Here is a 24,665-nt window from a genome sequence, read left to right on the forward strand (position 1 = left end):
CTGGAAACCACAGGCAACCCGCTTCCACCTGCTCGACCACCACGCCTTCCTTTGCGTTCCTCAGTTGGGTCAACTAGTCCACCCCGTGTAGGGCAAACAGCAGATCTCAGCAAAGAAGTTTTATTCCCCAACCCCTAGGAAGGCATTACAAACAAGGGACTTAGAAACCCAAACCAGACCCTGAAACAGACAGGCCTGCTGGGGAGCCAGGAGTGCCCCGGGAAGTCAGGGAGCAGAGGTAGGGGGGATGGGTTCCAGACAGGGGGCCTGAGTCTGCATATCTGTGTGAGTGTTCTGGGCAAGGCAGGTGGGAACCAGAAGTCCTCACCCCACCCACCCCGGTGTTGCCCTGGACGGGAGGAAGAGAAGGTGGCAGCATGTGAGGGCAAGGATGTGAGTGTGCCTGACCTTGGCATTCACCGCTTGCTGGGACGCCCGCGGTGCATAAATAAGTTAGCCTGAAGCGGGTCCAGCGGCTGAGGTCCGAGAGTGAGCCTGGGAGCCATCGCCCCGAGAGGCAGGGGTGGCTCAGCTGCACGCCGCGGGTAGAGCTACAGCACCACACAGTCCGACTCGTGCTTGGGCCTCTGCCGCCGCTCCCCAGCTGGCCGGCCCGACGCGGCTCCTCTGCCCTGTTGGGACGTAAGGATTGGTCATCGCGGGAGAGCCCGAGGCTAGAGTTTCCGGTAGGAAGGAGGCACAGTGGACACAGAAAGATAGGAAGGGGTGTTGGGGGGCAGGGACAGGCCTGAGAAGTGCCTTGAGGGGAAACTAGGAGGGCTGGTGTGTGGAGCTCACCTGTGGGAGGGGGGTCCGAGGCTGCGGGGACTGAACCCCCTGCTGCTGCTGATACTCCTCTTGCTGAAGCTGCTGGGCCAGCTCCAAGTCGCTGAGGCCCAGCGTGCCTTGCGGCGCCGGCTGCTGCTGCTGGAGGGACAGGGCAATCAAGTAGTCCTAGAGAGAGTGAGAGCTTTAGGTGGGCTGCAGCCTGGGAGGATGGCTGTTCGGGCTGGGTTTCCAAGCCAGTTTTTCCCCATTCTTGAAATTCTGCAGCTCTTCTCTCCAGAGCAAAGCACACAGCCAAGTGCATTCTTCGTGGCGCCAATGGTAACAGAGAGCAAAGGGGCGTGGGTGCTATATGCTGTGGCCTCCGGATGATCAATGCACGCAGCTCGCCTATGGCAAAGGCTGTCTGTGCCTACCCCGAGGGCCCCACACACCTGATCCACCTGCAGCTGCTTCTCTGGGGAGCCGCTCCCACCTCCTGCTCCGGACCCCTTGCCCAGGGAGTGACTTAGGTGGAACTCCGAGTCACAAAAGCAGCTGTCGCCGTCCACGTTGTGCAGGCTCTCCCAAACCACCTGCTCTTCCTGTAGGAAGCCCTGGTCGGTGACTAATAGGTACAAGTGACTCTGCAAAGGAAAACACACAGCTAAGTGGTGGGCTAAGCAATACTGGGGCAGTTTACTGGCCACAGATCATCTGAGAGTCACGACTGGACACCATTTGAGTTAGCCGGCACACTAGCTGGAACATATCAGTGTAGACCTTTTATAAGTATGTGTGGCCGTGGGTGTCAGTGGATGTCCAGTCAGGTTTGAGTATGGCAGGCATTTTTGGTCAAGTGTCGTGGCCTTGGGCTGGGTGCCACACAAGATCCTGCTTCCCAGATAGGATTTTTAGTCCAGCAGTTAAAATGCCCACATCCAGGCAGGGGCTGGCGCTGTGGCACAGTGGGTAAAGCCATTGCCTGCAATACCAGCATCCCATATGGGCGCTGGTTCAAGTCCTGGCTGCTCCACTCCCAATCCAGCTCTCTGCTATGCCCTGGGATAGCAGTATAAGATGGCACAAGTCTTTGGACCCCTACACCTGCTTGGGAAACCCGGAAGAAGCTCCTAGCTCCTGGCTTTGGATCAGCCCAGCTCCAGCTGTTAGGGCCATTTGAGGAGTGAACCAGCAGACAAAAGACCTTTCTCTCTGTCTCTCTCTCTCTCCGACTGTAACTTTACCTCTTAAATAAATAAACAAAATCTTTTTTAAAAAATAAAATGAAATGCCCACATCCACAGCAGAGTGCCTGGGTTCAGTTTCCGACTCTTGCTTTCAATGCAGACCCTGGGGGCAGCAGTGATGGCTCCAGTAGTTGGGTTTCTGCCACCCACGTGGATTGCGTTCCTGCCTCTCAGCTGAAGACATTTGGGCATTTGGGAAATAAACTAGCAAATAACATCTCTCCCCCCTGGCCCCCATTTCTGAAATACAGAAGCAAAGCTCCTGCTTCCTGCTGTTTCCCAGGGTTCTCTGGGCTCACCTGATGGCTATGAGAATAAATCCTTTGAGAGCCATAGAGGTTTTCCTCGTTAACTCAATTCCTAGAACGTCTCCGCGCTTTCTAACTTTGGAAGACTGTTCAAAATTCAGAACTGCCACCGCCACTGCCACTTCATGGAGAAGGTTCACACAAAGACACTTCAAAAGGCTCATGACATTGGAACAAAGAGAAAGTCTCTTTTGTTGGGGAAACATCTTGAAACCCAAGCACGGTTCTTACATAACATGCACTTTTCATGAACCTTACATGCATGGGTTTCAATTCTTTCCACAAAAGTAAACTTATCCTTTAAAAACAAAAAAAGATTCACATATTTATTTGAAGGGTGGAATGACAGAGAGAGAGAGAGAGAGAGAGAGAGAGAGAGGGAGATCGTCCATCTGCCGGTTCACTCCCCAGATGTCCACAGCAGCCAGGGCTGGGCCAGGCTGAAGCCCGGAGCCAGGGTCTTCCAGGTCTCCCATGTGGGTGGCAGGAACCCACGCACTCTGGCCACCTTCTGCTGCCTCCAGGGTGCATGGGCAGGGAGCTGGATTGGAAGTGCAGAGCCAGCTCTCCAACATGGGATGAAGGCTTACCCAGCTGTGGCTGGAAAGGCCGTGCGTCCTTTCCAAACAGAAGCACTGGCAGTGAGGACATAGAAGCCCTCTCTCTTTTCCCTCACACACCTCCGTGGTAGCCAACCCCAGGGGACTGAGGGGTCCTTTGCTACGGTGGCTACATCTTCCTCCTCCTGAGTGAGACCCTGACCAGGCGAACACAGGCCTGAGGCAAAGACTGCTCGCCAACGCCCCAGCCCCGAGCCCTCTCCACCTTGTGCTTGGTCATAGTGCTGAAGTGGTTGTTTCGGAAAAAGACACTGAGCTCGCCCTCCTTGGCCGCTGCCGTGAGCTCACACAGTCCATGGTACGTCAGCTGGGCTGCCGTGGCCTCCAAGAACTGCTCGGCGATCAGGCCTGCGGGGAGGACCCGGGATGGGGGGAACCTGGATTGAATCCAAAGTCCCCAACAGGAGAGGCCCCTGTCAGGAGCCCTGGGCATCATCCTCCCTTTGAAGCCCCTTCCTGGAAGCCTGGGTGCAGTCATTCATTCCACAGGAACTTCCTGAGCAGCCAAGGTAGCCACCCCTCCCTCCATGTAAGGTCCATGAGCAGGGAGCAAATGTCACCTTCTGTCACCAGGTTGGGGTCGCTGGAGTGTTTGCAGGTGATGACTTTCTCTACCAGCTGGTTGTAACTCAGTTTCCCAACTGCACTCACAGCTTCAGGGCTCTGTGGAGGTAGGAGGGTAGGGTGGAGCCAAAAAAAAAAAAAAAAAAAAAAAAAAAAAAAAAACAAAACAACCTGGGTTGCTTTTGAAGGAAGGAAATGAACCAAGCCTACAAGGACTGCAACCCTTGACCAAAAGTTTCTGAATTTGTGATGTCTAAAGAACTAGTCCGATGTGCACGTGACTTGTTGTTGCTCTGCACTGGGTCCAGTCTCTAAACCCTATTCCCACCCCCCTACCAATCTAACCTCGACTTCCCCACCCTGCTCCCCAACACACACACACACACACACACACAATATTGCCTCTCTCAGGTCAGCTCGAGCTGGTTACGAGTCACTGGGGCCCTCCCGCCTTCACCTGTGGATCAACCAGCCAGCCATGGTACAGAGGGATGCCCAGTAGGTCAAAGACACTGCACTCAGGCGTGTACTCAAAATCAGAGACGCCCGTGAACCGCACATTGACATCCAGACCTGTGGCCAGTCGGGGCAGCACGGTCATTGCATCGTCCACATTCTGGGGGCAGAAAAGAAAAGGACGGCTCTTCTAGCCCCCCCCTCCCACCACGCGACTCCCACCACTCCTTGCTGCTTTCCTCCCCGGGTCTTCCCACAGCAAGCCCCGCCCACCCACCCCCTCGCCTCAACCCTTCTTCCCCTTCCGGAAGTGAGCCCCGTTTCCTAGGACAGAGGCACCCTGTCGTGCTGCTGTTGCACAAGGAAACCGTGGCTCAAGGAACCCTCTTGAGAAGAGCAGAAAGGCTTCTCTTAATAGCTCCAGGTGTGCCCTTCCAAAGCTGCAGCCCCTCTGTCCACAAACCTTTTCTCACCTGCTGAAAATTAAGCTGAAGTCCCTCTGACTTCTCCTGGGGCTTGATGGACAGGAGGCAGTTTCCTATAAAACGGGAGCCCTTAGCAGCTTACCTGCCAATCATCCCTGAAGCTCAGCCTCCCCTTCCCCTGGAGAATGGGGGTAATGTCACAGGATCAGAAGGTCAGAGCTGGGAAGACCTCACAGTCTAATGCAGACCCTTTGTTCTTAGGGGGAGAAGTGGGCTTACCAAGGAGAAGGTCCATCCAAGGTCATGCACTAAAGCTAAGGGTGGAGCTGGGGCTACAACCCAGGACTCCTGACGCTCTGACCCTTCTTTTCTTTTTTAAAGATTTGTTTACTTGAGGCGCTGGCACTGTGGCATAGCAGGTAAAGCCGCCGCCTGCAGTGCTGGCATCCCATATGGGCACCGGTTGGAATCTCAGCTGCTCTACTTCCAATACAGCTCCTTGCTAATGCACCTGGGAAAGCAGTAGAGGATGGCCCAAGTCCTTGGGCCCCTGCACCCTTGTGGGAGACCCGGAGGAAGCTCCTGGCTCCTGGCTTCGGATTGGCCCAGGTCCAGCCATTGTGGCCATTTGGGGAGTAAACCAGCAGATGGAAGATCTCTCTCTCTCTCTCTCTCTCTCTTTCCCCCTATGCCTTTCAAATAAATAATTAGATCTTAAAAAAGAGATTTATTTACTTGAAAGGCAGAGTGACAGAGAGGGAGACAGAGAGAGAATCTCCCATCCACTGGTTCACTCCTCAAATGCCCACAACAGCTAGGGCTAGGCCAGGCTGAAGCCAGGTGCCAGGAACTCTATCCTGGTCTCCCACATGGGTGGCAGAGACCTAAGGATTTGGACCATCATCCAAGCTTTCTCACATGCATTAGCAGGAAGCTGGATTGGAAGTGGAGCAGCTGGGACTCAAAGTCACACTCCGGTATGGAATGCTGGCTGTGCCACAACACCTGCCTCCGACCTTTGCTTTTCATTATCCAGCCCTGCAGAGAGACCCCCAAGGACCCTGACCCATCTGCAACTTCAGAGCCCCAAACGGGCATCCCTCTGTGGTCTGCATTTCTGGCTGAGTGGCTAGTTCTGAACCCCCTGGGGTAACTCTTCTTCAAGACCCAGTCACTCACCAAGGTGGGCCATGAGCTCTTCTGAGGTGATCACTTCCTTCTGCGGAGGCAGCTTCACCTGAAGGCAGAAGGGCTGAGCATGTGTGTGCTTCCCCCTCCCCATACCGCTGGAGGAGGAACCCACAGCAGGGCAGGTGGGCACTGGGGGACAGGGGCCAGAGGGAGAGGAGAGGAGAGAAGAATGGCTTGCAACTGGAACAAGAGGACGAATGTGAAACACTGCAAGGCATTCCCATCTGCTGGAGAGGAGGAGACACAGGGTAGGACAGATCTTTTCTTCTATGTTTTTAGGAACATCAGGTGGGAGAAATGCAGAGAAAAATCTGGAAAGTTTTGATTGGTTTGAGAAAAATCAAGGGGTGGGTCCGGGAAGAGGACAGCCCACTATGTCCTGAGCCCCCGTCGGAACCCTCTCTTACCTTCCATTGCAGAAACAGGATGTTCATGATGGCCAGGAGAGGGCAAGGGCCGTTGGTGCTCTGGGTGATGATGGGCGTCCGTTCTCCCTTCCAGGGGATCCACTTTACACAGTAGAAATCGAGCTCAGGCTGTCGGGTTCTGGGGGGTGGGGGGAGCTCCTGGGGCCTGGAGCACGCCCCTATTGTCTCTATCTCAAGTGAGGTCTCATGGGCTGGCCCAGGTTGACTGGAGCTATCCTCAGGTGGGGGGGACTCCAGATTATCCTCGCCCTGGGCAGGTGGCAAAGCCTGCTCTGCTGGTTCCTTTTCTCCAGCTGCCCTCTCAGCCTCCTTGGCATCTGCGTCCTGACAGTGCTCATCTGGCCCCGGCAGCACCTCCGGGTTTGTGGGGGTGACTGCTTCTGCTGTCCTAGCCTCATCAGGGGCCAGATGCTCAGGATGATGGGGTTCCATGGCTGAAAAGACGGCAGCTGGGGGCAATGAGGTTGTTCACCAAACTCAAGGATTTGCCCAAGCCAGGCTTGGCAGGCAAAGGAAGGTACTGTCCAATTAGAGGAAAACCATTGAGCTGGAAAGCGAAGGAGCCAGAAAAGTCCTGGAATAGGAAGGCAGTAGGGCAGGCTGGCTGTGTCTGCGCAGTCACTCCTGGCTACGGGCAGTACACGCCTCTCTCAGCTCCTGGCAATGCAAGGGCTCTAGGCTGAGTCCTCCACCTGTAAGTTGCTGTGATCAGATGGGGCCAACAAGGGCATGAGGGCATGTGGCTTCCAGGCTTGGGAGGGACGGTTCTGCTGAGATTGAAGACATGAGATGGAGTCAGCTTCCCTGAAATAGATAATGACAGGAAATGGAGAAGAGAGAGAGGGAGAAGGCAAAGGAGAATGGCAGTAGGAAAGAGATGGAGAAAGACAGGTTACTATGACATGTTGTAACGTGGTGCTCTCTAGCTATGAAGTGCATCGGTGACCCCGTCTCTGCCCCTTTGTACATCCATCCTGAGCATACACACACGAACACCTCTGCCTCACACTGAGCAGGAAAACTTTCATAGTCACAGAATGCTTGGGGTGAAGAGTGAGGACGCAGGGCTAGGTATGGCGCACCTAAAGCTGACAGGCTGATGCTGGCGTTGTGGCAAAGCAGGCAAAGTCACCACCTGCAGCATCAGCATCCCATATGGGCGCTGGTTCAAGCCCTGGCTGTTCCACTTCCAATCCAGCTCCCTGCTAATATGCCTGGGAAAGCAATAGAAGATGGCCCAAATGATTGGACCCCTGAACCCATGTGGGAGACCCAGAAGAGGCTCCTGGCTCCTGGCTTCGGCCCAGCCCAGTCGTGGGGAGTGAGCCAGTGGATGGACGATCTTTGTCTCTCCCCCTCTCTCTGTAACTCGATAAATAAGGGTGCCAAGCTGGAGAGGAAGGGGAAATATTTCTCCTCAGAGGACTCTACTGAAGCTTACACTATCCCAAATTACCGGGAGGGGCTTCCTGCAGGCTGGAGGGGGAAATGTAGAGTCATGGGGCCTTGAATCAGAGGCTGTTCTGAAAAGTAACTTCGGATTAGAGGCACCAAAAGCATATCCCATAAATCTTTTAAAAAAATATTTTAAAGAATTTTTAAAATACTTATTTTTATTTATTTGAAAGGCAGAGTTACAGAGAGAAGAGAAGAGAAAGATCTTCTGGTTCCCTCCCCAAATGGCCACAATGGCCAGGGCTGGATCAGGACAAAGCCAGGAGCCAGGAGCTAGGGGCTTCCTCCTGGTCTCCCACATAGGTGCAGGGTCCCAAGCACTTGGGCCATCTTCTGTTGCTTTCCCAGGTACGTTACAGGGAACTGGATCAGAAGCCGAGCAGCACCTATATGGGATGTCAGTGTTGCAGACTTCGGCTTAACCTAAATGGCCACAGTGCCAGCTCCATTTCCCATAAATTCTTCCAGCAAGCTTCCTTTGACAGCCTGGAGATGAGACGTAACTTCTTTTCCTGGTTCCAAAAACTGCCTCAATCTAGAGATACTCTCTTTCCCTCTATTTATATGGAATATGAAAATGCTGGTTATTGATTTACAATATTTACTGGCCCTCTGGGGCCAGTGCTGTGACATAGCAGGTAAAGCCATCGCCAGTGGCACTGGCATCCCATATGGGCACCAGTTCAAGTTCCAGTTGCTCCACTTGTGATCCAGCTCTATGCTATGGCCTGGGAAAGCAATGAAAGATGGCCCAAGTGTTTGGGCCCCTGCAACTGTGTGGGAGACCCGGAAGAAGCTCCTGGCTCCTAGCTTTGGATCAGCTCAGCTCCAGCTGTTGTGACCATTTGGGGAGTGAACCAGTGGATAGAAGGCCTCTCTCTCTCTCTCTCTCTCTCTCTCTCTCTCTCTGCCTCTCTGCCTTTCAGATAAATAAATACATCTTTAAAAAAAAAACACCCTCTCTGGGCTGGGCATTGCTTGGAATGCCCACATTCCATGTTGGAGTGTGTGCTGGAGTCTCAGTACTCCGTGCTTCTGATTCAGCTAATGGGTGTGGGAAAGCAGTGGATGGGGAGGGGGGGAGGAATTGGGTCCCTGCCACCCAGGAGGTAGACCCAGATAGAGTTCCTGGCTTCCGCCTGGCCCAGCCCTGGCTGTTCTAAGAATTTGGGAAGTGAAACAATGGCTGGGAGAGTTCTCTCTCCCTCTATCATTCTGCCTTTCAAACAAATTTAAAATATATTTTTTAAATGCCCTTTCTACATTTTCCTGTACTTTATGTCTATTCACAGTCAGGTCATTTTAGATGTGAACAGCAAACTTGCTTAACCTGATCTCTATCCGCACTACGGGAGACCTTTAATTAACACAGGGATAGCAAATGATAAAAAGCCACACGCCCTGCCCTCTGGGAAACATTTCCCTTCAATCTCTTTGCTCCTCTCCCCTCTCTTTAGTCAGAGTAAGAAAATGGGGCAAATTAAACTAGTTAGAAATCTTTTCTGCAGCTTCCTGCTAACCTGAGACTCTGCCTCCTTCGAGGGAAACTTCAGGAAATTGGGGCTGGGAGAAGGCCCAGGAGATGAGTTGAGGAACAATAAAACTGCTCAGGTAAAATCAGCCTCATAGCCCAAACTGATCACTCTCCTGATTCAAGTATAATTTATGCTAGCTGTATCTCATTTGCATGCTATAATTTAGGAAGAGAGCAGCAGAAATCGCCTTGAGGCCTCTCTCCTTCCTCCCTCCCCTCCTGAATGACACTTAGGTGAGCCTCCGACAGAGGCCCGGAGCCTGGCAACATTTAAAAAAGCTCAAAGAAAAGCACCTTTTCTGTACACTGCTAAAAATGATCAGTAATTAAGTGGGGGCTGGGCACCTAGCCAGCCAGCAGGAGAGGCCCCAAGAAAGCAGGTGCGGCGGGCACCCGAGGGAGCGGGTCTTGGGAGGAACTGTGCAGAGTGGGCTCAGTCTTAGGAGACAGGGGGAGGGCTTGCACTGACAAGGTGCTCTCCCGGGGGCCAAGGCGGGGAGTGTTTGAGTAGGCAAGCAGGAGGGGAGCGCACTCCTGTGAGTCGGGATTCCATTCTTTTCCTCCTCCTTTTCAGCTCCTCAAATCCTATACTTTCTCTCCAGCTGGAATTATCCTATGGTAATTATCCTACGGGTGAGGGAGTTAAAATAGCCCCAGCTCCTCCCCAGACAGTGGCAGTAAATAGCCAAAATTTAAAAGACACATCAAGAATAGGTATATCGGTTTGAGAAGACACTTCTGTTTCCTTGCCTTTCAGGTGAAACATTGAAAAGAAGAAGAAAAAAACTAGAAGACAGTCCTCCTTCCCCAGAACTGTCCTCTCTCAAGTCCCTGACCGTCCCGAGTCTTCCCACAACCAGGGTTCAGCTCTTCCCCTTGGATAAGTCAAACAGCACCCGCTCACGAGCAGAGCGGATGCGTCTCGCTGGAGCAAAGACAGGGCCCAAGAAGCATCTCTTGAACACTCTGCTGGGCTCCGGCTCCCCTAAGCAACCCCGGCTTGTAGACAGCAAAGATGAGCGGACGGCCAGGTGTCAATGTCCCGGAGCTGAGAGAAGAGCCGCAGGGGGAGTGGAGGTGAAGAAGATGGTTAAAACAAAGTTTTTACCTGAAAGAAGTGGGTGCGGTCCCAGCCCCGAGAAGGCGGGCGCGGCTCTGGCAGCTCTGTGGGGGAGGTGGGCACGGGAGGGGCACCCACCGGGGCGAGCTGCCGTCCGGCTGTCAACGCCAGCGCGATGTAGGTTTACACAGGTTTACGAGCGAGCGCGCGCGCGCAGTGAGGGCCGGGTCACGGCCACTTCCGGACTCACGCCCAGGACAGGGGCACCGAAGGAGGGTGACGGCAGGCAGCGACACAGCCCAGGGGCTCCGGATCAGAGCTCAGAGCGGCTTCTGGATTCCCGAGTCGCCGCCAGTCTGGAGCGTGCACTCCAGGCCCTGACTACAAGCTGCTTTTAAAAGGAAGTTTGTGGTTTTTCTTTTTTCTTTTTCTTTCTTTCTCTCTCTTTCTTTTTCCCATCGGGACAAGGAAAAATTAGTCAAGGACAAGCTCCCCGGCGGAGGAGGGGCCTGCCCAGCGCTGGAGGATTTTCCATCAGGGCTTTCTGATGGTGATCAGCAGCGAGGGAGAGAGAAACAAGGAGAAAAAAAACAACAGCCCCTTTCTCTTCCCTGCGCCTGCCTTTGGAGGGGACGGAGCGCTTGTGCCTCTCTGGTGAGAACAGGGAAGAGCAAGTGCCCTTGCCCAGAGGGGAGGAGCCGCTCTGGACAGCAGCAGCTTGTTGGCATCGGGGCTTTCTCTCCCTCTGTGGCAGTCCTTCGCTCTGGGTCCGCAGAGCCAGGGCCAAAGATACGATATTTGCATGTTTACTCATTTAATGGAAAAATTAAAAAAAAAAAAACCACCCCAAACCCTTCTCCTGCCCTGCTTGGAGCTCTGAGAGGTCTCCCTTCCAAGTCGTGGCTGTATCAATGTCTTCTTCTAGAAATGAAACTGGCTGGGCTGTGCACCTGGTGGAAGAGGCCCCTGGTGACAGGGGTACCTGTGTCCGTGCGCTCCTAAGTGGCGGTTAAGGGCAGGGGTGCAATCTACATTCTGAAGGGTCCTCCAAACTCCGCTTGGAAGACGGCCACAGAATGAAACTTCAAGCCCCTCCGGAGGCTTCAAAGAGCAGTTGGAACAATTAGAGAGGCAGGCAGCAAAGGGCCAAGGTTAGGACAGACCAAGAAAGCCGTGCGGAGACACGCGAGGTCTGCAGAGGAAGCAGCAGCCGGCCTCGGCAGAAGGGGGTCAAAGATTATCCGGATGCTTTTCTAACAGACAACCACAGAATTGGTGGCAATGCCTCCGTTTGGTAGAGGGTAGACTTTGAGAAAGTAAGGACAGCTGTTTGGCCATGTGTAATTTAAGATGTCAGCCAGACGCTCGGTGTAACAGGCGGAAAGCTGTTAAATTTAGCCTGATCGGAAAAAGTTCAGATGCCACAAAGATGGGTCATTATGACACATACACATTTGTGTGTCAAATGAATGATTCCTCAGAACATCCCCCTCCCCTCAATTGTTAGGGACTTCTCGGAGCTTGGGGACTACGTTTCCCAGAACACCCTGCGCCACGCCCGCTTCGCTCCTCCCGACAGACGTCCCGTGAGTCTCTGGGCGCAGAACTCCGCCTCCGCCGCTGGGGGCGGGGCGACGTCGGACTCCGGAGTGCCCAATTACGCACTTCCTCCCGGGGTGGAGGGGGGGGGAACCCGAATCGCTGTGTGGCGGGTTCGAGTCCCGCCTCCTGACCCTCGCCTCCTGCCCGAGTGCTGGGCGGGGTGCATTTGCCTAGCATCCTCTCCTGCACGAGGGGCGACGGCATACCTGGGGTTTCACCATGGAGGACTACCTGCAGGGTTGTCGAGCCGCTCTGCAGGTAACGGATCCCTGTCTATGACTAAGGCATGAAGCATGGGGTCTGGAAGGACGGAAACGGGGGACCTGGGGGGAGCCCCACGGTCCGTGTGGAGGGAACACCTAGTTGTGGGGAGGGGGCTTGGCGCCGGGTCGGGCTTGGGTCGTGGGGAGCGAGGAGCGGGAAGGCAGCCTGCGAGCGTGAGAATGCTGCTGGGTCTCCAGGTTTTTGCTCCCCGCCTTTGGGGGGCTACCTGAGAGCCGGGAGCCCCTCCCGGCTCGGGTCTGGGTTCTGCCTTTGCGTCTCTGCTTGCGGTCGCCGGAGTCGGTTCCTGTCAAAAAGGACAGGGGCCGTGCCGCCGCCAGGCTCGCCCAGCTAGCGCGTTTTTTCCTTTCTCCCCGCCCCTCTTTGAGTTCGCGGCTCGCGGGGCCTGGCGTGGCCCACTGGCCTCCAGGTGAACCTCGCGGGTGTGGACGGAACCTGGGCTCACGCGTTATTCCCTTTGGACCTCGGTTTCTCTCGGACGGACCCAACTCATTCCTAGATAAGAGGTGCTCGCGGTGTTTCGCTTTAGGTCTGTTTTTAAGTCAAACATACCGAATACATCGGGTATCTCTCTTTGACCCACAACCTACATTCCTTTGCCCTTGGCCTTAATGCGCACAAATTACATAAAAATCCCCCGTGTGGAAGGGATAAGCAGAGTTTGTTTGAAACCAAAACAGAAGCCTGACTCCTGAATGCTCTGTGTATTATTGTTGGTGTTCCCTGAGCCAGTTGGACTAACCGCCTAGGCTCACTGGTCCTGCAGCATTAGGCCGTTGTACCCTGTTAGCAGCAAGAAGTTAGCCAGAGAGAGGCTCCAGGTCACCTGCCCCTCAACACACCTGAACAAATGATCGACTGCATGAAATATAGATTCTTAAACTACGGGTTCCTCTGACCCATAGATTCTGGTCTTTAAACAAATCCTAGAAGTCATCCAATGCAGCTGCAGGCTCGGGTACTGTGAGCTAAATGAATGTCTTCATACTGAATTGTGGAGAAGTTCAATTTCAGTATCAGTTATACCAAATTTTTCTTTTGTGAAAAAACACATTTGGGAGAAGTTTTTGTTGGTGGTGGTGGTGGTATTTTTTTTTTTTTTTTAAGATTTTATTTATTTATTTGAAAGGTAGAGTTACAGAGAGGTCGTCCATCCACTAGCTCGCTCCCCAGATGGCCGCGACGGCTGGAGCTGGGCCCATCTGAAGCCAGGAGCCAGGAGCTTCTTCCAGGTCTCCTATGCAGGTGCAGGGGCCATCTTCTACTGCTTTCCCAGGCCACAGCAGAGAGCTGAATTGGCAGTGGAGCAGCTAGGACTTGACCCAGCACCCATATGGGATGCCGGCACTGCAGGTGGCAGCTTTACCCACTATGCCATAGCGTTGGCCCCCAAAAGAAGTTGTTTTAATTCATAGTGACAGCTTGGAGCCAATTAGTTTTGGTTTCCTCGGATTCCACCCCAGGTAGCTCGCTGAAGGACTTAAAGAGTGTTTGTATCACCAGTCTATGTGGTGAGCAGTTGGGTCTTTCCCCCAGTAACTGGAGTTGACTGGTCTTTCGCATTTGACTTGAAACCTCACCAAGTAGCATTCTATGCATATATCTACTCTTCAGCACAGACCCTCCACAGCACCCCTCTCAGGGTTAGCAGTGTGTTCCCTACACCAGTTCAGAGCTGGAAAAAACATGATTTTTCCAGTATTACTGGTATCTTGCCCTTTCCCTCCCTACATTCATCTCCCCAGGAGCAAGATCCAGATCCTCCTGTGAAAATTCATGTGCTTGTAAAGGTGAGAATGTGTCTAGGAGCTTTTATTATCACCAGTGATGCCAGGGCTGGGAGAATGAGACTGTTAGATTCTAGGAGTGTTAGTGGGTGAGCTGGTGGCAGGACATATCAGCAATGCCAATCATTTAGATTGCTTTAAATTACATAGTATTAAATACACATAGTAGAAATGTTTAAATACAAAAAAGATATGAAATGAAAAAGAAAAAGATCTTTTTTTTTTCTTCCCTTCTATCTGTGAGATTTCTGTTGTAAAGAGAGACATAATGTAGACAGATGCACTAGTAAGCTTGAAAACTTCAGGGAACTGTGACTGCTTGGCTTTTGCATGGGGTAGAGACAGCTGATAGTTCAGCCAAGTCTCCAGTTGATACCATATTTTTAGCATATAATACCAGGGACATTTTCTGTAGCTTTTGCCACAGCCACAATAGAATGTTCTATTTAAAAGAAATGCTAGAGGTGGGCATGGCAGTCGAAATACCAGTTAAGGGGCCACGTTGGGTCACAGTGGGTTAAGCCGGCAGCATCTCGCATGGGTGCCGGTTCACTGACAGGCTCCGCCACTTCGGATTCAGCTCCCCGCTAATGGCCTGGAAAAAGCAGCAGCAGATGGCCCAAGTGCTTGAGTCCCTGCCACCCAAGCGGAAGACCTGGGTGAAGTTCCTGGCTCTTGGCTTCGGTCTGGCCCAGCCCTGGCTGTTTGAAGAATGAACCAGAGGATAGAAGATATCTCTTCTGTATAACTCCGACTTTCAAATCAATCAATCAGTCTTGGAAAAAAAAAAAAAAAAAAACAATTAAGATGCCCATGTCCCGTATCAGAGTATCTGGCTTCGACACTCAGCTCTGGCCCCTGGGAGGCAGTGGTGATGGCTCAAGTAGTTTGGGTTCCTGCCAACCACATGGGAGAACCTGGATTGAGTTCCAGGCTTCCAGCTTCAGCCCCAGCTGGGGGCCATGGTGGGCATTTGAGGAGTGAATCAGTCAGTCTTTGCTTTCAAGTAAATAAATAAAAATTTAAAAACAAATCAATCAAAGAAATCCTATTTCTCTAAATGTCCTATTCATGGTGACTCATCTTCGCTTCTGGGTGGTGCAATGGTCCTGTGTAGGTGCATACCCAGGAGCCTTTGCATGATGTGTTGTTTGTGTTTCTCCAGCAGGAGGCAGGAACTTAGAAATCTGCATTCCCGGCATCACTGTCAGCCCCATTATCTCTCTTGGGAGGGCCTGTCTCTGTCGGGCTCTTTGTCATTTTTTTTCCCCCTCTCTCATTAACTATTTTGAAGAGTAGTTATCAGACCATATTCCACTTCAGGAGGGAAGTGGTTTCCTTTGCCAGCATTAGAACCTCTCCCTGCCCTTATAAAGCTACAAAGAAAACATCAGGATGAGACTCATTTCAGCTAGTGCTTTTTTTTTTTTTTAAAGAAAAAAACATTTATATTTATTTGTGGCTCTCAGATTGTATTTCTTCCATTGCAGTTCATGTTTTCTCATGCTGCTAAGTATAGCTGTGTTTCCCCCGAACTCTTCTGTCTGAAAACTGAGGCTGGCTGGCTTGTGTTTTCAGCTGGTGGGAGTGGGGGATGGGGGAGGTTAAGGGTTGCACATGTTTTCCCTAAATGAAGAGGAGAACGGTGCCTTATAAGCTGGGCGGCTGTGCACCCAGTTTGCCTAGGATAATATTAGTTTTCCCCAGTGTCATCATGAGTCACGCTTCTCTTCGTTCTCAGAAGTGCCCCAGTTTGGACAACGAAGTATATAGTCACCCATTTCATGAGCTGTGTTCAGGGTTAGGGATAGATGGCTGTGACAAGCCCGTGAGCTCCTCAAGGCACAAGTTCAGTATAAGCTGAGAGCACAGTGCTGGAAGCTGGGGGCTCACGGGAAGATTCCCCTGGCCTGAGAGGCCGGGAAGAAGGGCTGCACGGAGAAGGTGGGCTTTAGGTAGGACTGGAATGGGCAGGGAAGGGTACAGGGTGGGCCCTTGCGTGCACTCTCACGTAATCCTCAGAATGACTTTGTGGGACTTGTTGACGGTGTTAGTCTCTGTTTTATAGGAGGAAAATGAGGCTTAGGGAAGCAGAGCTGGGATTCAACCCCAGAGTCTGATCTTTGTGAATGGCAGCTCTGCTGCTCTCAGACTGAGAACAACAAATGGTGTGAGGGGCAGAGCTGGGAATGTGCACACCATGGTTTGGGGGCGGCGAGTGGTCCGCCGGGCTGGGGTAAGTGGGTGCGGAGCAGGGAAAGGAATGCCACCGCCCCCCTCGGTCCCTCCAGTTCCAAGCCTGCCTGCATACTCTTTCTGCATTCATTGCTCTTGGCTGCTGTCTGGGCTTGGCTGAGCACAAGGGCTTAGTTGTTCATCTTCCTCTGGTCATGGCCCCTCGCCTTGGAATCAGGAGGTTGTGTTTGGCCCCAAGTTTCTGCTTTTCCATTTGCCCTTCCGTCATGCCGGGGAGCACGCTGATCCTGATTCAGCTGCCCCTTGCACGAAGCAGCGTTGTCCTGATGCATCTTGGAGGGCTCCCCTGAGGGCCTGCTTGTAGCCAGCAGTGGGTCTCCCCCTTGCTCTGTCCTTCTTACCTTTGTTTCCCCAGAGTCTGGACCATGCGGCCCCTGGTGTTTAAATAGTCCCTGCCCTGGGGCCCCTTCCTGCTCCCATGAGCGGGTTGTCCCTGCCACCACTTTCTCCTGAGCTGGTTGTCACTTTGGTCCACAGCCATCTGGGCAGCTCCTGGTATCCAGGAAACAGGGGCCTTCTCTGGGATCAGGAGGCAGAATTGCAAGTCTGAGGCGTTTCTTTAGGGCTAGGGTCTTGGGTACAGAGTTCTCTTACTGGTTTAGAAAAGGGTTTCATGCTGAGAAAGAATCGCCCTCCCCAGTACTGTTGAGTATGGGTGGGCCTTGGCGTCCAGCTTCTTGAAGTGAGCGTGGAGAAATGGACATGGGAGAGCCTGAGAGCAGACTTGCCCAGGGCTCTCTCTGCTTCTCTGGAGGGCTGGGAATGGAGATGGGGACGAAAACCTAAGCCCGTCTCCTGGCATCGGTGCAATGTCTACCACCTCAGGTTTTCTGAAATTGCCCCTTTGGGGCTCTGTCTTTCTGGTGGGCTAAGAGGAGTGGTAATAGCCTATCTAAGGAAGATGAGTCCAGATATTCCTAGACTCTTGATTCCTGAAGTTACATTACTTGATAACTGTTCATTGCTGTTTTATTCTCTGAACTTCCTTCCCATATTGCTAAACTGATTTTTTTGTTTTGTTTTTGCTAAACTCTTATGTCTGGCAAAGCTCCTCTGTTTGCAGGAGCCAGAGTGTATGGATTTTCACCTTCCTGTACTCTGTAGTTCTCAAGGCGGGTGGTTTTGCCTTGCAGGGAACATTGGATAACTCTGGGATATTAAAAAAAAGAGATTTATTATTTATTTACTTGAAAGGCAGAGAGACAGGTGTGGAGGGGGACTGCACGGGGGAGAGGAGAATGAGGAGAGATTGATCTTCCATCTGCTGGTTTACTCCCTAAAGACCCACAACAGGCAGAGCTGGGCCAGGCTGAAACCAGGAACCAGGAACTGCATCTGAGTCTCTCACATGGGTGGAAGGGGTCCAAGCACTTGGTCCATCATCTGCTGTTTTCCCCAGGCACTTTAGCAGAGAGTTGGATCGGAAGCAGAGCTGCCAGGACTCGGGCTGGCATTTGGGTATAGGATGCCAGTGTTGTAAGTGGTGACGTAACCCACTGCGCCACAACACCAGCCCCTGGAGGTGTTTTTAGTTTTCTGTTTCGTTTCGTTTCGTTTCTTTTCTTTTCTTCCTTCTCCTCCTCCTTCTCCTTCTCCTTTCTTCTTCTTCTTCTTCTTCTTTTTTCCTTTCTGTGGGGATGTTTTTGATGGTCATGACTGAAGGTGCTGTCAGCATCTGGTGGGTAGAGACCAGGGATGCTTCCAAATATCCTATAATGCACATGACAGCCCCTCCCCAACAGAGTTACCTAGCCAAAATGCCAGTGATGCTAAAGTTGAGGAGCCCTGCTAATGTGAGTTGTTTTGTTTCTCAGCCTCTGCTCTCTCAGAAGCGGCAGAGATAGAAGTTCAGAAGTAAACTAATAAGAAGGAATTGTCTTCTGAGCTGAACTGTAGGCTTTATGGTCTTACTGCACCAGCAAAATGCTCACACGGAGAATGAAATAATTCATTCACCCTGCCTTGGGGTGGTATTTGCCATAACTGTTAAGATGCCACATGGGATGCTTCAATCCCATATTGGGGAGCCTGGGTTTGAGTTCCAGCTCTGTGCCCAATTCCGGTTTCCTGCTAATACACATCTTGGTAGACAGCAGGTGATACATCAAGTAGTTGGGTCCTTGACACCCAAGTGGGAGACCTGGACTGAGTTCTCTGGTCCTAGCTTTGGCCTGGCCCAGCCCGGGCTGTAGTGGGCATTTGGGGAATGAACCAGCATATAGGAGACCACTTTCTGTTTGTCTTTCTCTGTCTCTGCCTTTCAGATAACTAAAACTAAATAAATTTTTTAAAGTATCTGCCTCATTGAGTTGTTTTAAGGATTAAATGATTAGTTAATGCATGTAAAAATATTGGAATAATACCTGGCACAATCAATAAATTTTTATATATACATATATTTTTAAAAGATTTATTTGAAAGATAGAGTTATGGAGACAGAGAGGGAGAAACAAAGAGAGAGGTCTTTCATCCGCTGGTTCACTCCCCAGATGGCTGCAATGACTGGGGCTAGGCCAGGCCAAAGCCAGGAGCCAGGAGCCAGAACCTTCATCTGGGTCTCCCACAAGAAGGACTTGGTCCATCTTCTGCTGCTTTCCAAGGTACATTAGCAGGGAGCTGGATAGGAAGTAGAGTACCCGGGACTCGAACCAGCGCCCATATGGGATGCAGGTGCTACAGACGGTGACTTAACCTATTAGACCATAATGCCGGCCCCATCAATAAACATTTAAAACAAAAAGCAAAACCCTATTTCTGGGATCAGTCCAGCCCAGTCCTTGCAGCCATTGGGGGAGTGAACCAGTGGATGGAAGACCTTTCCCTCTATCACTCTATAACTCTACCTTGCAAATAAATAAATCTAAAAAAAAAAAAAAAAAAAAAAACAAAAAAAACAAAAAAACTCTGCTCTTGTAGACACTGTGGTATTTTAAGACTTGATAGCTGGGGAGATAGTTGCAAGGGAACAAAGTTAATAATAGCAGATATCCCTCCCTCCTCGGAGTTCTTATCAGCAGCTGGGATTTTCAGAAAAAAAAGTTCCAGCAGTAGCATGTGTTCTTGCATTAATCTGAACCTGCTGGGGAAAGCGTCTGTTCTCGGGCTGTGAGAGGTATTTGGTTATACGTAGTTATCATTAGGCCTGCTCAGGGCAGTGGGCGTTTTCTCAGACAACCAAAGGACTAGATCTATTTTTTAACCTCTTTGCCCATTTTTTTACTGATTTATTGACATTTTTAAAAATTTATTTATTGGGGCCAGCGCTGTGGCGCAGCAGGTTAAAGCCCTGGCCTGAAGTGCTGGCATCCCATATGGACACCAGTTCTAGTCCCGGCTGCTCCATTTCCGATCCAGCTCTCTGCTATGGCCTGGGAAGGCAGTGGAAGGTGGCCCAAGTCTTTGGGCCCCTGCACCCACGTGGGAGGCCTGGAGGAAGCTCCTGGCTTCGGATCAGCGCAGCTCCAACCATTGTGGCCATCTGGGGAGTAAACCAGCAGATGGAAGACCTCTCTGTCTCTACCTCTCTCTGTAACTCTGTCTTTCAAATAAATAAAATAAATCTTTTTAAAAAATTTATTTATTTGGGCCGGCGCCGTGGCTTAACAGGCTAATCCTCCGCCTTGCGGTGCCGGCACACCGGGTTCTAGTCCCGGTTGGGGCGCTGGATTCTGTCCTGGTTGCCCTTCTTCCAGGCCAGCTCTCTGCTATGGCCCGGGAAGGCAGTGGAGGATGGCCCAAGTCCTTGGGCCCTGCACCCGCATGGGAGACCAGGAGAAGCACCTGGCTCCTGGCTTCGGATCAGCGAGATGCGCTGGCCGCAGTGGCCACTGGAGGGTGAACCAGCGGCAAAAAGGAAGACCTTTCTCTCTGTCTCTCTCTCACTATCCACTCTGCCTGTAAAAAAAAAAATAAATAAATAAATAAAATATTTATTTGGAAAGGCAGGGTTAAGAGAGGTGGGTGGGGAGAGAGATCTCGTATCCTCTGGTTCACTTCCCAAATAGCTGCAGGCTGAAGCCAGAAGTCAGGAGCTTCCTCCAGATCTCCTATAAGAGTGCAGGGTCCCAAGCACTTGAGCCATCTTCTGCTGCTTTCTCAAGCTCATTAGGAGGGAGCTAGATCAGAAGTGGAACAGCCAGGACTTGAGCTAGTGCTTATATGGGATGCCGGCATTGTTGGTGGCAGCTCATCCCATTGTGCCACAACGCTGGCCCATTTTTTTCTTTTTAAAAAATATTTATTTATTTGAAAGGCAGAGTTACAGAGAGGCAGAGAGAGAGAGAGGTCTTCCATTTGCTGGTTCACTCCCCAAATGGCTGCATCAGCTGGAACTAGGTAGATCCGAAACTAGGAGCCTGTGGCTTCTTCTGATCTTCCACGTGGGTGTAGGGACCCAAGCACTTGGGCCATCTTCTACTGCTTTCCCAGGCTATAGCAGAGAGCTGGATCAGAAGTGGAGCAGCCAGGACTCGAACTGGTGGTCACATGAGATGCTGTCACTGCAGGCAGTAGCTTTACCTGCTATGCCACATGGGCCGCCCCTATTTTCATGACTTAGAGGTATAAGAATTCTTTTTTCCTGCTTTGTAAATGGGGATGGAAGGGACACACAAGGACTGATGTGCCTAAGAGTGTTGCTGGAATCTATCAGCTGTTAAATGGCCTACTTTTGACTATTTTGGTGTCCAAAGAAGCACAAGAAGTCAGAGGATTATTGATTGCTCTTCTGTAAGTCAAAATTAGTAGAGAGGAAAGAAGACTTTCCCAGTAACTGGGTGTGTATGGGATGTTACAGTGTAGCTGAAACACTTAGCCCTGCCGGCTAGGATGCTAAGGTCCTCTCAGAAGATGGTCTGAGGGCCGACGCTGTGGCTCAATAGGCTAATCCTCCACCTAGCAGCGCCAGCACACTGGGTTCTAGTCCTGGTCAGGGCGCCAGATTCTGTCCTGGTTGCCCCTCTTCCAGGCCAGCTCTCTGCTGTGGCCAGGGAGTGCAGTGGAGGATGGCCCAAGTCCTTGGGCCCTGCACCCGCATGGGAGACCAGGAGAAGCACCTGGCTCCTGGCTTCAGATCAGCGCGGTGTGCCGGCTGCGGCAGCCATTGGAGGGTGAACCAATGGCAAAAGGAAGACCTTTCTCTCTGTCTCTCTGTCTCTCACTGTCCACTCTGCCTGTCAAAAATGAAAAAAAAAAAAAAAGAAGAAGAAGAAGAAGATGGTCTGAGCCCCCTGCTCCATGAAGCTCAGGGAGAGGATGGGTGTGAAGCCCTCCCTGAGGACAAGGTGCAGGGGAATGGATAGGGACGCCGCTGCTTCCCATTCTTCTCTCCCAGGAGTCCCGACCTCTCCATGTGGTGCTGGGAAATGAAGCCTGTGACTTGGACTCCATGGTGTCTGCTCTCAGCCTGGCTTTTTACCTGGCAAAGGTGAGTCCTGAGCACTGAGTCCCTTAGAACAAACAGATGTGTGTTCAAGACCCAGCTCTGCCACTCAGCGGCACTTAGCCTTGGGTAAGCAAAACCCCTTAACTTTACTGAGTCTCGTGTCACCGTCTATGAAGTCTGAAATGAGAATATTTTACAGTGTTGCCATGAGGAACAAACAAGCAAATATATTTTGAGGGATTTATCAACTGTGAGGCAATATTTAAACAGTGTATTATTTATTGAGTTCCTGATGGGTATCAGTTATCTAGTGTGTATTCTTCTTGCCCAGGTTAGCTCTTCAGAACCACAAATCCTTTCTCTGTAGCACTGAGTCTAGAACTGGGTTTTTTTGCTGAGATACCTGGCTGACCTTCTTGTCATTGCTAAGCTGGAGGGAGGGCAGATCACCCTTTCGTTTTTATAAACTGGGTAATTGTGACTTTGAGAAAGGTGATGACTTAGCAGGGCCACATCTTTTTGGTGTCAGTGGTCTTGTTTCCTTCTCCTGTCATCTTTTGACTTTTCTACCCAGACGACGGAGGCCGAGGAAGCCTTCGTGCCAGTTCTCAATATAAAACGCTCTGAGCTACCCCTACGAGGCGACAACGTCTTCTTCCTCCAGAAGCTCCACATTCCAGAGACTCTCTTAATTTTTCGGGATGAGATTGACCTCCACGCATTGCACCAGGCTAGCCAGCTCAGCCTTGTCCTTGTTGACCATCACGTCTTACCCAAGTAAGTAGAAGGAGATGAAAGTGATACCTACCACGTACCGTGTCAGGCTCTGAAGAGTGAATTAAAGAGAAGAAAGAGGGCTTAAACATTTTGTATGTACTTATTTTTCTTTATTTAAAAGAGTGACACAGAGCAAGAAAGAGAGAGCACTTCCATCTGCTGGTTTATTTCCCAGATGCCCACAACAGCCAGGACTGGGCCAGACTGAATCCAAGAGCCCAGAACTCAGTCCAGGTGTCCCACTTGGGTGGCGTGAACCCAAGTACTTGAACCATCACCCACTGCCACCTATGGTGTGTGTTAGCAGGAAGTGGATTGGAAGCAGAGCCAGGGCTGGAACTCAGACGCCCCCACCCCCCACCCCGATATGGGATGTGGGCATCCCTGGTGGCAGCATTTTTTTCTTAAAAGTTTTTATTTATTTATTTGAAAGGAAATGTACAGAGAGAGAGGAAGAAACAGAGAGATTTGATTTATTCCTCAAACGGCCACAATAGCCAGGACTGGGCCAGTCTGAAGCCAGGAGCCAGGAACTCTATCCAGGTCTTCCATGTGGGTGGCAGAGACCCAACTACTTGGGCCATCTTCCAAGGCCCAAGGCCCAAGGCCATCTTCCTACCTTCCCAGGTAGGTAAGCAAAGATGCTGAACCAGAAGCAGAGTAACCAGGACTCAGCCAGCACTGTGTAGGGGATGCGGACGTCGAAAGTTGTGGCTTCGTCTGCCAGCCCCTCACGGGGCATCTTAACCACTGCCACAACACCTGCCTCCAGAGTTTTATTTATTTATTTTTTTGTAGGAGTCTCACAAGTTAATCATAACTGGTGGGTCATATCAGACACAGAAAATATTATCAGTTTTCCAGTTATATATACGTCTAATGTGTAAAGACATAGACCATAGTGAAAGAAATAGAAGCATGGTGACTTCAAACTGAATGGTAATTTTTTTAAAAATCATTTAAATCTGCCTTTGAGGTGCTGGCATTGTGGCATAGCAGGTAAAGTCACTGCCTGTGATGCCAGTATCCCATATGAGTGCCGGTTGGAGACCTGGCTGCTCCACCTTTGATCCAGCTCCCTGCTAATATACCTGAGAAAGCAGCAGAAGATGGCCCAAGTGCTTGGGTCCCTGCACCCACGTGGGAGACCCGGAAGAAGCTCCTGGCTCCTGGCTTTGGCCTGGCCCAGCCCTGGCCGTTGCAGCTATTTGGGGAGTAAACCAGCAGGCAGAAGATCTTTCTCTCTTCTCTTCTTCTCTCTGTGTAACTCTGACTTTTCAAATTAATAAATCAATATTTTTTTAAATTAAGATTTTTGTGACAGATTTATTGTAATAGAAACTTTTGAAAAAGGTTTTTTAATTTTTTTTTTTTTTAATTTTTGACAGGCAGAGTGGACAGTAGAGGGAGACAGAGAGAAAGGTCTTCCTTTTGCCGTTGGTTCACCCTCCAATGGCCGCCGCGGCCAGCACATCTAGCTGATCCGAAGCCAGGAGCCAGGTGCTTCTCCTGGTCTCCCATGCGGGTGCAGGGCCCAAGCACTTGGGCCATCCTCCACTGCACTCCCTGGCCACAGCAGAGAGCTGGCCTGGAAGAGGGGCAACCGGGACAGGATCGGCACCCCGACCGGGACTAGAACCCGGTGTGCCGGCGCCGTAAGGCGGAGGATTAGCCTACTGAGCCGTGGCGCCGGCTAGGTTTTTTAATTTTTAGAGGTATTTCCTACATAAACTCTTGGTGATTTTTTTCTTTTTCTTTCTTTATTTTAGTGACAGAGACAAGAGAGAACTTGCATCTCCTGATTCATTCCCCAGATGCCTGCAACAGCCAGGGTTGAAGTTGGGAGCCAATGATTCAATTCAGGTCTCCCACATGAGTGGCGGGGACACCCACATCTGATATTGGTGTACTTGGGTTTGGTTCCTGACTCCAGTTTCTCCAGTGCACATGCCGGGAGGCAGCAGATGATGGCTCAAGTACTTGGGTTGCAGCCACCCCTGTGGGAGACCCAGGTTGAAATCTGGGCTTCTGGCTTCAGCCTGGCCTAACCCTGACTGTTGTGGGCATTTGGGGAATGAACCAGCAGATAGAAGAGCTCTCTGTCTTTCTCTCTCTCTGCCTTTCTAACACTAAAAATAAACTAAATATTAAACAACAACAACAAACTTTCTGTTAGAGGCTGAAGGTGAGACACAGATGACCTGTTTTCATGAAGCTTTCGGTCAAGTGGTAGGAGCAAGGCAGGCAGATGGTGTTAATGGGTGTTAGACATTGAGCAATGACCGTTGCTCTAGGAGACAGTAGGTACACAGAGGATGGAGTCAAGGGCTTGGGGAAGGGTTTCCTAGCAGATTTGATCTTTGGTCTTGGTCTTAAAAGAAGACTAGGTGTTTGTTCAGTGAATGGGCAGGGAATGTGGTCAGGAGAGGCGTTCCAGGCAACAGGAGTCATTAATAGAAGCAAACACAAGCAGGCATGAAATAGCACGCTGAGTTACAGGGACTGGAATCTGCTCAGCACAG

The 24,665-nt window shown here is 51.2% G+C and overlaps 2 protein-coding genes across 2 annotated transcripts in view; one reads left to right on the forward strand and one right to left on the reverse strand.

The window, feature by feature from the left end:
• Nucleotides 1–107: 107 nt before the first annotated feature.
• On the reverse strand, nt 108–10,317 carry MINDY1 (MINDY lysine 48 deubiquitinase 1). Its single transcript, XM_062192207.1, has 10 exons — nt 10,105–10,317; nt 5,987–6,811; nt 5,568–5,625; nt 4,437–4,501; nt 3,965–4,123; nt 3,504–3,606; nt 3,149–3,291; nt 1,221–1,412; nt 799–954; nt 108–632 (listed from the first exon to the last, which is right to left on the reverse strand). Exons 2-10 carry the CDS (start codon nt 6,437–6,439, stop codon nt 552–554), a joined length of 1,410 nt encoding a protein of 469 aa, XP_062048191.1. The 5' UTR covers nt 6,440–6,811; nt 10,105–10,317; the 3' UTR covers nt 108–551.
• Nucleotides 10,318–10,620: 303 nt separating this feature from the next.
• PRUNE1 (prune exopolyphosphatase 1) overlaps nt 10,621–24,665 on the forward strand; it is a 30,701-nt gene continuing 16,656 nt past the window's right edge. Inside the window, exons 1-4 of the mRNA XM_062192209.1 lie at nt 10,621–10,710; nt 11,564–11,916; nt 21,316–21,408; nt 21,941–22,143. Coding sequence (XP_062048193.1) covers nt 11,878–11,916; nt 21,316–21,408; nt 21,941–22,143 — 335 coding nt within the window. The 5' untranslated portion in view covers nt 10,621–10,710; nt 11,564–11,877. The remainder of the gene's footprint in view (nt 10,711–11,563; nt 11,917–21,315; nt 21,409–21,940; nt 22,144–24,665) is intronic.

The sequence above is a fragment of the Lepus europaeus genome, chromosome 5 (assembly GCF_033115175.1).
Source record: "Lepus europaeus isolate LE1 chromosome 5, mLepTim1.pri, whole genome shotgun sequence".
NCBI classification, from domain to species: domain Eukaryota; kingdom Metazoa; phylum Chordata; class Mammalia; order Lagomorpha; family Leporidae; genus Lepus; species Lepus europaeus.